This window comes from Macrotis lagotis, chromosome 1 (assembly GCF_037893015.1).
Source record: "Macrotis lagotis isolate mMagLag1 chromosome 1, bilby.v1.9.chrom.fasta, whole genome shotgun sequence".
Lineage (NCBI taxonomy): Eukaryota > Metazoa > Chordata > Mammalia > Peramelemorphia > Peramelidae > Macrotis > Macrotis lagotis.
Window position 1 is genome coordinate 567367447 of NC_133658.1, and position 15098 is coordinate 567382544.

Below are 15098 nucleotides of genomic sequence, written 5' to 3' on the forward strand. Positions count from 1 at the left end.
TTCCTGTCTTTATTCTTGGGCATCAACCAACAGCATCATCTCAGTTCCTATATTACTTTACTAGGTGTCTGAAGTTCAGTAGTGGCATAAGCCATTGATCAGCAAATCAATTAACATTTATTGATTAGGTATATATCATATGCCAGATACTGTACAAGGAGAAAACAACATGCAAGTAGCTTTGTACCCAAAAAAGGAGGATAAATTGTAGGCAATTATTAAAAAAAATTAAATAAAGTATTTAAAATGATATTGCTTCTGGTTATTTCTCTCCCAGTTGCCTGAGTGCCAAAGCAATTTCTTATCTTCTTTGCCATCTAAGGCTTCCAAATTTTCTGTTTAGTTTCATACACCTCTTCCACGAATTTGATTTTTGAAAATATATTTTGTAACCTAAGTTTCTATATGAATCTGGTTACATAAATTCTGTAAATTTTATTCCTATGTAATTCTAAATATTTTACATATTCTATGTATTTAGAAATATTTTTAGAATGGGTCCAAAGGCTTCACCCTACTACTAAAAAAGGGGATCCATAACACACCAAAAGTTAACTTAGGCCTTTCTAACTGTCTGAACAACTAATAAAGTCCACTTGGTCCCTGCCTAGTATGACTACCTTTCTAGGGCTCCTTTTCCTTGTTAGCCACTGTTCTCTCTCCCTCCAGCCCCCTCCATCTGCTTCTTTGGTCTTCCTTTTCCCTGATGGATTGTTGAGTTAGGACCTTTCTCAAATCAGTCTAATCACCACTTTAATTTAGCATACAGGTCTAGTTTTTGTACATCATTTAACATAATGGGAATTCCCTAATAGTAGGGAAATAAATTCAAGAAGGCAGTCATGCTTTAAAGTTAACTTTTCTTTACTAGGATCTTTCTTCTTGCTCAATGAGCCCTGTAAAGATGCTCAGCTTTCTTGTACACATGGTAGCTTTTTGCTTGTTATTTTAAAAATTAAATAAGTTTTTCAGTCAATAAGATTTTTTCTCTCTGTCTCATCTTCAACTAGAAGGAGAATATACAACTTGCATATAAACACATACAGATACACACATATAACATATTCATATTAATTCCATATACCGCTTTCACTAATTTGATTTTTTGAAAACATATTTTGTTACCTATAAAACTGTTTTTTCTTGTAAATTCTATAAATTTTGTTCATATGTAATTCTATTTTACATATTCTATTCATTTAGAAACATCATATATAGTATGTATATACATGAATGTATAGATATATACATGTGTGTTTGTATAATGAACCAAAACAAATTCCCGTATACGTCGTGCCAAAAACGTCTGTCTCATTCTGCATAGTTGAAACATCACCTCTCTGTTAGGAGTAGAATAACATTCTTCATCATTAGGGTTTGACATTTTTTTAAAAAAGGCTTTAAAATTTGAGTTCTCTCAAGACACCATGATGCCTCCTTGAGACCAAGATAGTGATTCATATACTTCCACATAATTGCACCACAAGTTTATCTACTGTCATGTGCAGAGCAGTAGACCCACAGTGGGGACTTCTCCCATTCATAGCACTAAGTATCCTCCCCCTCCGCCCTACAGTACCAGTGCTTCCATAACCATTCACTACCTTTCTTCATTTACCATATGGGCTCATTCAAAAAACCACAACTAGAGTAAAATTACAGCATCTTGGCTCCATACTCAGTCCACAACTGTTAATTTAACAGGGTTATGCTTCCATCTACCAGTTGAAGACACCCTCATGGGGACAGCTGCTCCAGTGCCCCAGATTGTGCTGTGTAAATCACAGTAGGAAATGACAAGAGCAGCAGGATCTCAGGGAAGGTAGTTGTGTATCAGAGAATAGGCCAGTGTTACAGCATGGGATTGATGAGAATGTGGGTGGTAGGAAGAATTAGGGAGGGGAAAGCTCTTTTTCCATTCATTTATTCATTCATTGTTCATATTGGTAGGGGAATAGTTATAGGAAACTAGAATTATCATTTTATATTTTAATATGAAACTGAAATTCTTTGAATCATTTGGTTCACTTGTGATTATAATCTATTTTGTATGTGTATATATATATAAAACATCTATATATGCTTGCACATATGTATAGATATATATGTGTGTATATATATATAATTTTTTATTTATATAAATATATATGTATATATAAATATATATTTATATATATATGTATTAGCAAGTTGATAAACTTATCTAAAGAGAGGCACTGTGGTACAATGGAAAGATCAAATGCCTGAGTTTGAATCATTGCTCTGCTGGAGTTGGCAGTGCTGACTGACATTGGGCAAATCAGTTAACTTCTCTAAACACCAGGGTCCTTGCCTATGGAACAAAGTGATTAAGATAGATCAAAGATTTTTAACTAGGGTTCATAGACTCTCAGTATGACCACATATAGACTTTTTCAGGTCTGTGTAATTGGATAATATATATATATATATATATATATATATATATATATATATATATATATATACTTTATTTTCATTAATTTCTAACTTATATTTAGTATTTCATTCAGTTATTTAAAGACATTCTAAGAAATAGGCATATGCTTCAGCAGACTGCTAAATGGGTCCTTGACACATAAAAATGTTTAAGAAACCCTAGACCAAATGATTTTAGTAATCCCTTCCATTTGTGCCATTCTATGACTCTACAATATATTACTTTGATATATAGGCAAGACCTTGAAGAGTATAGACATAATAGGAATAAGTATTTGTTGTTGGTAGTCTACACCATTCTATCCATTTAACAAGTCTATATTAAAGTGAGTAGGACCACGATCATGTCAACCTGGAAATAAGAAGACTGGGCAATTCCAAAAAATATTTAGTTGTTAACTTGGGAGAATTTCTTCCATCTTCTCTCCTCAATCTGACCCCATGTCATTTACATAAATTTATTGCATTCTCTACTGTTAGTTTTCCAATTAATTCACAGGAGTTATAATAGAGGTCATTGGGGAGAAAAAGTAAGATTAACAAGAATCTCTTGTGACTCAAATAGAATTTGAACAAATCCTCAGAGATGAATGGCTCTGGGATTGATCTTTGATATTTAAATGGATTGATTTTTGTTTGATGCAGACATTTTAAACAAGGTGACCTAAGGTGACCCATATAAAATGAGGGATCAAAATGACAGGTTCTATGTTGAACAGCAGTCACAGCCCTTGTGATGCATTCATTATTCTTTTCAAAATGGAAGATGACAGATGGAAAATTATATTTTCTTTGAAAATGTTTATATTATAATAATTTATTTTATCTTTTGTTATATTAATTTATAAATATACCCTTTTCTATTTTTCTTATTCAGAGAGCCCTCATTTGTAATAAAAATTAAAAAACTTGTTTGCTCTTTATTTTTTTAATCTTTATTGCAAAGGAGGATTCTCTGGATAAGAAGATAAAAAGGCCTGAGGCATCCACTTTTTAAGAAGGGATCCCTCATACTTGAATCATGAATGATAGAATTTGTGAATTTTCTTTGATGCTTAATGATATCATTTTCATTTTATTGTCTTATTTTTTTGAAGTTTTATATATGTATAAGCACACACATATATGTACACATACATGCAGGCACATAGATATATTTATATATATATGTACTTACTCCTATATATGTGTGTACCTAATTTATTATGTGTATGTGGTTAGAGAGAGATTGCTGAGATAAAGAGACACAGAGATAGAGTGTGGATCTGTGATTTCAGTTGCGTATAGAATATCCAGAAATCCTTCTTCTAACAAAACATTTCCTTCTCTGAAAGTCAGTTATAGAGAGTCTCATGCACAGAAAGGCTAAGTACCTTGGCCAGGGTCTCCAAATAGTGTGAGTCTGACAATATTTGCACTCAGATCTTATATAGTTCTCTATTCACCAGGAAACAAGAGGGATACTTTGCATGTCTCTTTTTATCTACTCTAATAAAATATAAAATCCTTGAGAATAGGGATCATTTCATTCATTGTACTTGTATTTTCCATGTGTGAAACAGGCTCAACAGTCTTCTGTATTCTTTTTTTTTTTCCTGAGCTACTGTAGGGCAGATGGTGATCATGTGATTCAGAGCATTCACATTCTCTCCTGGTCCTATTGAGTTTATTAAGTAAAGGACAATTAATCATCTTTGACACGGTTGCTTAGGTCTATTTCCCAACTTCAATTATAGGTAAATTCATTCATTACCAAAATATTCTTACCAAAGAAAAACATGTATTTTAGAAAATAGAAACTCATACTTGAAAAGTCTACTATGACAATGATGACCATTACTATCACTAATCAACAACCATATATGCTGTATAGAAAGTATCCTTAGAAAAAAAGGAAATATCAAAATCTCTTGCTTCCTGAGCTCCAGGGACTGGGAAACTGAGACCTCTTCTCTCTCCTTACAAGTTCCCTGGGGATATAAATATTTAAACACTTGGCTTGAATTCTAGGCTAAGCTGAAACAAAATGGTGTATGTCTAAATTAAATGCTCTTCATTGACTGACTTCCCACTTCTCTGCTCTTAGTGAAGCATGGCTTACCTCCAGAGTATCCTTAATGGAATCCTTAAATGCACTATAGCCTGAACAGTACTCATTACCTTTCCTTCTACTCCCCAACTGAACTCTAGCTCAGCTTAGAAATACATCTTCATAATTATAATCCTCCTAAGAGAGCTGAAAGTAAGAAGAGTGACTTTTGCTGACATAGTAGAAAATGTGTTGATTAAAAAAGGGCAAGTTATTGAGAAGTAGTGTAAGTATTGTGGGTAAATCATAAAAAAGTGGGAGGAGACCACAGAGAAAAGCAATTTTTGAATATTTTTAGCAAAGCAAACAAAATTTTTGTTCTCTTTCTCTCTCTCCCTCTCTCCCTCCCTACCCCATATTTCTACACACACACACACACACACACACACACACACACACACACAAACACACACACATACACACACATTCATATTTTATTTAGCCTGTGTCAATATCTACATATTTCTTATCTACCTAATTGAAAGTAAGTTCCTTGCAAATGGCATAATTTCATTCTTTGTATTTGTATCCAGGTCCTGGCACAGTGACTGACTCATAGTAGACCCTTAAGAGATGCTTTTTGATTGTTTGGTAGAATTTGTAATAAAGCTTTCCTGTATACTCTGAACTATATCCATCTAATTAATTGGAAGAATACCTCCACATTTCACAACTCATAGTCAGGAACTTTTTTTTGGTCTAATGGAAACTTCTATCAAAGTAGATTTTTTCATAGTTCCCTATAATAGCTTTTACATAATAAATACAAGGTAAATAAGGATGAATGAAAAGTTGATGAATGACTAGATGATGTGGAGAAGAAAAATGATCACTTCTAAGTACAATATTGTGGGGGTATATTAAAAGAATGCTTTCCACAGCTTGGCAAGTACTTCCACTGGTTATCATTTTATTGAGCAATCCTCACTCTCAGACTCAGAATTACATAATATTCATTAATTCCTAAGTGGGTGAAAAATATGAAAAAATATGTGTACTCACATTTTGGCTTCTCTATTAGGAGAACTCTAATGAAGGTAGAAAAATTATAGTTTTTTGATTGTTGTTGATGGGAGAGGGTAAGAAGGATTTATGTTTTAATTAATTTGTCACTTTTTCTAAAAATTAAATTTATATTCTTTTATGAAACTTTAAACAAATTCATTAACAAGTCAATAGATTTTTTAAAAAAAATCCTTATTTCTCTATTATGGTTTGAACAAGTGGTCTTTGGATGGGGTGAATGAGTGTGTGTGTGTGTGTGTGTGTGTGTGTGTGTGTGTGTGTGTGGTTGGAAATTATTAGGGTAAAGAGTTTGATTGTAATCATTCCTTTAAATTTTGAAATAAATATACAATCATCTTGTGTTAGAAATCAAACCTTTGGTTTGCTCAGTACCAGTTTTATCATACTATCTGCCTTGAACCTATCATTGTTATAAGTTCAGGCTGTAGATTCTGTGTGAACAGGCTTTTTCATAGAATTTCTTGGCATATCACATTCTGCATCCAGCCAGAAATACTAGAAAAACAGCTTTACTGGGATCACTTTGGTTACAAACTGGGAGCAAACATGGATTCAAACATTGTGGCCCACCCAAAAAACATTGTTTTGAGTTTAGTCAAGGGAAAATGCTTAGAATGGTACTATTTTTCCCTTTTTTGTGGCCTGTCTTTGAGATCATCAGAGGTTCAATATGTTGGATTTTAAAACCTAAGCCACAGATGTCACAGTTGAAACAGTCTTTTTTTTTAAAGGAGACTTCTGGTCCCTGAAGACCACAAGTATACTTAAGAGATGTTTTCTAGTCAAACAATCTGCCTTCTTCTCTGCCAAATGCAAACCTGGCTCAAATCTTGCATCATGGAAAAAGGGAGTGGGATGTGATTTGTTTTCTGCTTTCATTTTGAGCAAAATGGTATAGTTGAAAGAGCATTGGGTTTAAATTCCACCTCAATAGCTTGCTAGCATTGTGACTCAGCAAATCATTTAACAGCTCTGGTTTTCATCTATAAAATGAAGTGTTAGGACCAGGTGACTTCTAATGTCCTGTCCTGTTCTAAATCTATGCACCTGAGATCCTATCTATCCTCATGGTCATTCCCTCTTTTTTTTTTTTTCCTTTTCTTTTTCAAGGTTGAAAAAAATGATGATGCTGACCAAAAGATTGAACAAGATGGCATCAAACCCGAAGATAAAGCTCATAAGGCAGCCACCAAAATTCAGGCTAGCTTCCGTGGACACATAACAAGGAAAAAGCTCAAAGGGGAAAAGAAGGGAGATGCTCGAGCTGCTGAGGCTGATGCCAATGAGAAGAAGGAGGAAGCTGCGGCCACTGCCGAGGCCGTGGAGAAAAAAGAGAGTGATGCCCCTGCAGCTACAGAGGCTGCCCCAGCTGCTGGTGTGAAGCCAGAAGAGGCCAGCAAAGCTGGGGAGACTCCTTCAGAGGAGAAGGAGACCGGCGACCAGGCCGCTGCTTCTGAGCAGCCAGCCCCCAAGGCCACTGCCCCATCGGAGGAGAAGCCGGCCCCTGCTGACACAGAAAGTGCCCCTAAAGCTTCCACTGACAACTCGCCGTCCTCCAAGGCTGAAGATGCCCCTGCCAAGGAGGAGCCTAAACAAGCCGATGTGCCTGCTGCTGTCCCCACTGCTGCTGCCACCACCCCTGCTGCAGAGGATGCTGCTGCCAAGGCAACAGCCCAGCCTCAAACCGAGACGGCAGAAAGCAGCAAAACTGAAGAGAAGACAGGTGAGTAGGGGCTAAGGACCAGGAGGAGGAGGGGAGGAGGAGGAGGAAGGAGGGAAGGAGGAGGAGGAAGAGGAGCAGGAGTGGCCAAGTTTTCCTACTCTGGGAGAAGGGGTGACAAGGGAGAAGCACATGAGAGGCAAGAAGGAGAAAGCAGAAGGAGCCACCCTTCTGTAGATCAGGGAGCAAAAGGGTCAAGATTCACATCACTCCAAGTTGTTAGGATTCAATTAAGCTCATACAATCCTCCAAGGCCCTGAGGACACTGAGGCTGAGTCTTTACAGTACAAAGTGAAGAGGAATTCTGGTAATTATCTTGGTAATTTGTTCCATGTAAACAACTGAACTAGATAATTCAGGTCAAAACTTCACTTTGTTCTAGGTAGTCAGCCTAATAGGTAATTACCCAGACTATACACATTTCCTGTATAATGATCAGCTAGTATGTTCATTTGGCTCCAAGAAGTATCTATTACAAATACCATCAACTACCTATTAGCAGATTATCCACTTTATGAATTGTCTCCAGAAAAAGAAAAATAATAATCCAAGATTGCCTCCCTTCTACCTCTCAGAGTGTTTCTGGGCTGTCTCTCCCCTAGTAGCCATTGTTGTATGCTTAGGTAGTGTTAATTTTTGTGTTCATTTAAATAAAACCTAATTAAGTAGATAAATGCAGCTTGCTGCCATGGCAGCAAAGACTTATATAGTGCATCCTGAAGCCCAAACATGGATGAGATCTGGTTGATCGGCACCTAGGCTTCTCACCATTAGCATGAATAATTGGGAATTGACTATGGGGATCTAATTGTCAATCCATAAGATTTGACCTATGAAGGAAAAAAAGTTACTTCCATTTGGGGCTACTCCTTGAAAGCTGAGATTGTTCTTTGGTCCTTTTAAATTTTCAAATGATCAAAGCTTGCCCAGAAAGTGCCACCATGATTTTTTTTATTTATCCTCATGGGTAAAGATTACTGAGTTAAAATGCCTTCTATAATCTGGAGTGGCCCACAAAAATGTGCTCTGGTGGAGTCTGGAAGAATAACCCTAGAATATTAGGCTACTTTTAGGCTTTCTCTGTTATTCTCCAATGCCTTTTTCCTGGTTTCTTTCATAGCCATGTCCCCATGAATGGGTAAAGATTTCTCTTCTTTTGTTCCTGCTATGTGAAAACATTTCCTCTAATAAATAATAAAAGAACCATACAAAATGGGGAGGGATAATATAAATAGGAAGAGAAGGTAAAGATGGGGGGGGTGGAGTTTAGACTAAATCTATATACCAACTGTGGGAAACTAGCCATAGACACATTCTTCATGCTTTCTTCTTCCTACCTGAGCAGCATCCTTCATCTGGGTCTTATCTTGATATTAACTCAATGCTAACTTTCCTGCTATGATTTTAGCTAGCAAAGTTGTTTAGTTGTTCAGCCTCCTGTAGTCTATTTCTTCAACACACAGTTAACCAAAGGGAGAATCTACAGTCTGGGTCAGATGTTTTTTCTGTAGTCTTCAGCCTCCTTTCTAGCTGTGTGATTTCTTGATTATTGAGTAAAGAAAAATAAAAATAGTTATGACAGTAGGAAGCTGGAAGCAAGCAGTCAATCAATAAACATTTTTTAGATACTTGATCATATGCCAGACATTGTAATAAGAACTAAAGATACAGGTTTAAAGATAATCCTTAATAAGTTTACTTTCTACTATGCCATTATATTGACCAAGCACAAAACAAGGGTAAGATCCATTAGATTATAAATGTGAAAATATCCAGAAACTATATAAAAAAAGACTTAAATAAAGAAATAAATAAATTGTGCTAGTGATTAAGGGATTAATTTCAGCTTTCTTAACTGAAAAATGAGGAAGATGGACTAGATGACCTCTAAAAATCTTTCAAGGCTAACATTGTGAGTATGAGTGAAATTCAAAATGAGAGCACTTCATTCATCGTGAAGAATTATTTTACTATTAATTATTTCTCAGTTTTGAAAACTATTTTCCTGTAGAACTGGCCTTCAGGTTTCACCAAAGTCATATTTATCTTGCTCTCTCAATTACATACAAAAACAAATTACCCTGAGTTGGTAAGGTTCATGCAATCACAGAAATTAGACCTAGCAAGGAGATCTATGAGAGTACATTGAACCCAAATCTCTAGGGATTTTGTCTAATATTTTTTCAATATTTTCTATTGAATTTTATTTTAATCCAGGTACAATTGTTCCAGATGAGGAGTCTTCTCTGCTTCTGTGGAGATTTCCTCTTCTCTCTGAATGAATATGTAATATTTCACATGTTTTAGTTGAAATTCAGTGTGAATTTTCACTCCCTTATAATACAATATAAAATGTTTCTCAGGAGGCAGTATGGTGGCACAATGGATAGAGTACCATCTGTAGAGTCAGGGGGACCTGAGTTCAAATCCAGCCTCAGACATGTAATACTTACTCAGCTGTGTGACCTTGGGCAAGTCACTTAACCCCATTGACTTGCAAAAAAACCCCCAAACAAACAAGAAACAGCAACTACTCCCTATTACTTACATATAACCTAAAACAAAGACATAGGTAATATCATTGATTCCCCTGAACATGAGACTCCAACCCACATCATCATCACTCCAGTTTCTCAAATTTGGGTAACCTCTTTGCCAAAGGATTTTCAATGCATGCTATCTACATTTACTCCTAGGATAGTAAGGCTGTTTGAGTGGGACAACAGGAGGAAAAAAAATTGAAGAGGGAAGACAGAATAGTTCTAATAGGTAAGGAAAATGTAGAGGTCAGAAAGAAAAAGGAAGGGAAAAAATAAAAAAAGATAATTCCTTTATAAGTAAGTCATACTTGAATCAGATAAAGTTAACATTTTAATCTTATTCTTATGGGTAGACAGTAAGGTTCTTAAAAGTTTCTCCCCATTTCAAAATCTTACATGTTTTCACTTTCTCAGCCTTTTCTATCTTCCCCTCCTCTTTCTCTCTTTCTCCTCTCACTCATGTATAATAATTCCAATGCATTTTTATCTACGCCCCTTTGGATCTCAAAACAATCTCTCCTTGAAAAATATTTTTAACCTCTTAGCTGTGGAGAGATGATTCTCAAGACTTTATTTTTAAATTACAAAACCTTCTACATATCAGTGTTGCTCTGCTAGTTTCCCTCCTAGAAAGTCAGAAACAGTTTTCTGTCAATCTCTTTTTACCTCCCTTTGATTTCCTCAGGTCCCACTGACAACACCCCACTACGATTGCCTTTTTTAGAATTCATATTTTTCTTTTTTCTATAATCCAGGCTAGCAATACTATAGGCTGATATTATAATGCCAATGGAATCACTTCCTGTTGGCTAGTAGCCATTGTCATTGACTGGATGTTTGCCATAGTTTGCTTGGCAGCTACTACTATGAAGAGCAACTGTAGGTCACTGAATATTTCAAAGTATTTATTTGGATATTTTTGAATGATTTTTATCCTCTTTGATAAATTATTATTAACAGAAAAGAAACTTGGGAAAATTAGTGTTTCCTTTTCAATCTTTCATATGGCTAGAATAAATCTTTATAATCAAGAAAAGACATTCCTGGGACTCAGGGAAAAGAAATCAAATTCCTGTCAGCTTTCTAATATTCAACATTAAATGAAGTATATCCTACAAGATGGAATTAATTGGCACTATGCAAACACAATATTAAGTAAAATTTGAAAGCTTTAACAACTCTGATAAATAACATGACCAACTACATTTTCAGGGGATCAGTGATACATTCTACCTCACTCAACAAAAAGTTGATGCATTCAGGGTTAAGAATGAGATATATTTTTTGCATGTTGTCAATGTTGGAATTGTTTTTGTTTGATTAAATATTTCAAGGGTTTTCTTTCAAAACTGTGAATAAAATTTAATTGAAACTCTATTAGATGAAACATTCTGGGACATTTCTGAAATTCTCTAGGAATAATTTTTATAAAGATTATCAGTGCTCTTAGCAATTTAACATTGGGACAAGGTGTTCTGACTTTCTGTATGATTAATGATGGGATATGTTAATGATTATAGAACCATAGATTTAGAGTTGAAAGAGACTCAATGGGCTAATATAAGCTCCTTGTTTTATAGCTGTGTACTTATTTAAATGTGAACTTTTTGTCTGGGTTATGCCTGGGTTATACCATTTGAGATTAGGTAGAAGCAGCATGACATAGCTGATGGAATGCAAGATACAGAATTTGTAAGGCCAATATTTGAATCCTACCTCTGACCTCATAACACTTTACATAAGTAAATTAATCTCTCTGAACCTCAATTTCCATATTTATAAATTGAGGGGTGAGATGTCCTAGATGGCATCTCTGAATTCTTATAACTCTAAATCTATTATCTTATAATTCTTATTCCTCTAGACTATCGTATCTAATTTGCTTGCTGTTTATTCTTAAATGCCTCATGACATCATTATCAATTCCATTCTCTAGTCTTCCCAGTGATATGTACATTATAAAATAGTTTCCAGCAAGCTTGGTCTAATCTTATGTCTAAGACTTGATATTTCCCCAGGATATTTACATTTGTATAGCAGGGTGCCTCATAAGCAATTCTGATTTGAACTTTAGTTTTGGTTTTTTTTAAAGCCATTTTCCAGATTTACATACAGCCCATAAAAAGAGAAAATTTAGGATGTCTGTGAAAACCTATAAATGCTGTCTAGAAAAGATGGGCACCCTGTCAGATTCTCAGCAGAATGCTTTCTAACTACGGTTTATTATTAAACTTTTATGTTGTAATTTTTATACTGCTAGAATAATCATTTTATTGCCCCCTCTCAACAATAACCCAGTGATTTCTGATAATATTATCCTTCTCATTTTATAGTCAAAGATATTAGGACAGGACAATGCAATACATATATGAACATGGGTCTTTAATACTGCCTACATATTAAAAAAGCTTTACTTGTTCTTTCCTCAATTCTACATTTTCCCTTTGATCATCTTATCAATAGCTGAGCCAACAATGTCTATCTAAAAATAGCAGTCAGGACAAAGTTAAGCTCTCATTTTTCCTCTGTCTCCAGCAAAGCTGATATTGCTATGCTCCAAGAGGAATAATGAACTTAAAGAGCTAGAGGAAGAGTTTTATTTAAAGTCATTTTTAATTTTTTTTGCAATATCAAGCTTAGGAATAAGAATTTAATTTCCCAAACCATTCCCAGCAAGCATTGACTTTCCTCCTCAACATGTTAGTTTCCCTAGTTTCTTGCAAGGTATGGTTCAACTGCTACCTCTTATGGAAAGTTTTCTGAATCCCTGTAAATACTAATGCTTTATCATTACTCTTTAAATTATCATGTATATATCCATCTGTTTAAACATTGTATTTCCCCAAGAGAATGAAAAATACTTTGGATAGACTCCTACAGTTTTTCTATATATATCCAGAGGTCTAACACTATTCTATGGATATGCTTAATAAAGGCTTCCTTCCTTTAGTGGATCGAATTAATTATTTAATTAATTAATTATTTGATTATTTATTAATCATTATTTAATTAATTAATTATTAAAATAATTCTGAATCTAATTGCATAGGTGATTATATACTTACTACCTACCTACTTTCACATCTTGGTCCTAATACTAAATACTAAAAAGATTTTCTTGCCTTTTATCCAACAGTTTTTCACCTATATTACTGCCCAAAGTCCATCTCTGCTGCCATTTATTTTGCTATTTTCATTTGTAAGTGGTAGGTGGGGTTTTGGAAGAACTATTGTAGCAAGGTTCCTGGAGTGATGACCAAGACCTGAGCAAAGTCAGACTTCAAATGATGTCCCTTGTATGCCATTCCTTGGGAACAGTCCCTGTGCTACTTCTTAATTGGAAAACTTATTCTGTTTGAAGGAAGAGAGCTATAGGCTGAGTTCAATTTCCAGCTCTGCCAGTTATATCTGTAACATTAAGCATCTTAATCAGTCTGTACCTCAGATTTGTCATCTATAGAATAAAGCGGTTGCATTAGAGAACATCTAAATTTTCTTTTAGTCCTGAAATCTATGCTTCTCTGATCAAATGCCTATTTAAATGTTTATGTCTAATAGCTATCTATGGATAAAAATAACCAAATCCTATCCTTTGCTACTTGGACTACTGCAGCAATAATCAAAGTTCATGTTTATTGTTGTTCAGCCATGTTAGTCATGCCCAACTCTTCATGACCCATTTGGACTTCTCTTGATAGAAATAGTGAAGTGGTTTGTTATTTCCTTCTCCATCTCCAACTTAGGCAAACAGGGTTAAATGATTGTCCAGGATCACACTGCTTGTAAGGGTCTGAGAAAGCTTTCTTATCTCTCTCTTTCCTATTTTCACAGAACCAGACCCTATCCCCATCGTATATAATTTTCAAATTAATGTCTCTTTTTTACTCAAATGTCTTCAGGGCTCCCCTGAGCCTACTGAGAGAGGGACAGTTTCCTTAGTTTTGCATTATCAGCTTTTCAACACTATCCTATCATTTAAGCCTTTTCCCACATGATATTCCTTCACGTAGTCTATTTTCCAGCTAAGTTAAACTACTCACTCTCTTGCAAATATGCTCAGTCTGTGCTTTCTTGCCTCAGAGTTTTTTTTCATGAAGCTCACTCTCCCTGGAATGTTTCTTCTTATTCTGTCTATTGAATTCTTGCCCATACTTTAAAACTCAGTTTATATGCAACTTCTTTCATGAAATTTTCCCTTGTTTGTGTAGTTGAAGATAATCTTTGACTTTACAAAGCACTGTGTTTTTTAAAGATCAAGTATAACTTTCTATGATAATTATTTATGTATGTATTACATCTCTCTAATAGAATGGAAGGTAGAAAAATTATCTAAACTTTGCATTTCATCTACTGCTTAGCACAGTACTGTGAACATTGTAAGTATTTAATAAATACTTTTTTTCATTTGTTCATTCATTCATTCACAGTGCTCTGAACATAAGTGCTTAATTAGTATTTGAATGAATGAATAAAGCATGATACATCTAGAGATCAAGAAATGTTTGTTGAATTAATTTTAATTGAATTTGCTAACAAGCATGTCTGATTTGTATGAAAAAAGACACAAAAGTGACATTTTGATTTCTCCATCTGTCTGTATAGTAAAATGATAGGCAACTTCTTTAAAGTTGTGACACCTTTTTGTTTTTGTTTTTTTTTTTATTTATGACACCTCCCACTGTCCACTGGACTGTTTTATTAAAAGATAAGAAACACATATACACAAACATGACATACATATTTTTATTGATTACATTTTTCACTCCACCTTTCTCATTGCCACTACAAGATTTCCTAAGGAAAAGGTAGAAGAAAGGATAGATATGATAGTAGGCAATGTTGCACAATCATTTTGCTAAACACCTGCTAAGAACTCAGTCTAATGGATTAGTGAGTTTGAACAGCATCTATCATAATGCTATTTGTATAAGCAAGGTTTTTTGAATCAAAGAATTTAAAATTTATCATAAACAGACCATAAATGAACAGAAGAAAAACACTTATCCATGGCTTGGAACTAAAAGGTTCATAATACTGATTAGCTCCAAAGATAGTTTAGTTTAGATCAGTGTTTCTTAACTTGAAGTCCATAGAAGCCCAGTGGATAAATTTTAGAGGATTTGTGAATTTTTTTAAAAAATATTTTGATAAAGTTATTTAATTATACTAGATTCCTTTCTAAATACTTTTTATTTTATTTTATGCATTTAAAAATACTGAGAAGGGATTCATAGGCTACACAAGTCAGTCAAAGTACATTCAACCA

General features: G+C 34.6%; 1 protein-coding gene across 1 annotated transcript in view; it reads left to right on the top strand.

Moving 5' to 3' along the window:
• GAP43 (growth associated protein 43) overlaps window positions 1-15098 on the top strand; it is a 133270-nt gene that overhangs the window by 58488 nt on the left and 59684 nt on the right. Inside the window, exon 2 of the mRNA XM_074234011.1 lies at window positions 6683-7295. Coding sequence (XP_074090112.1) covers window positions 6683-7295 — 613 coding nt within the window. The remainder of the gene's footprint in view (window positions 1-6682; window positions 7296-15098) is intronic.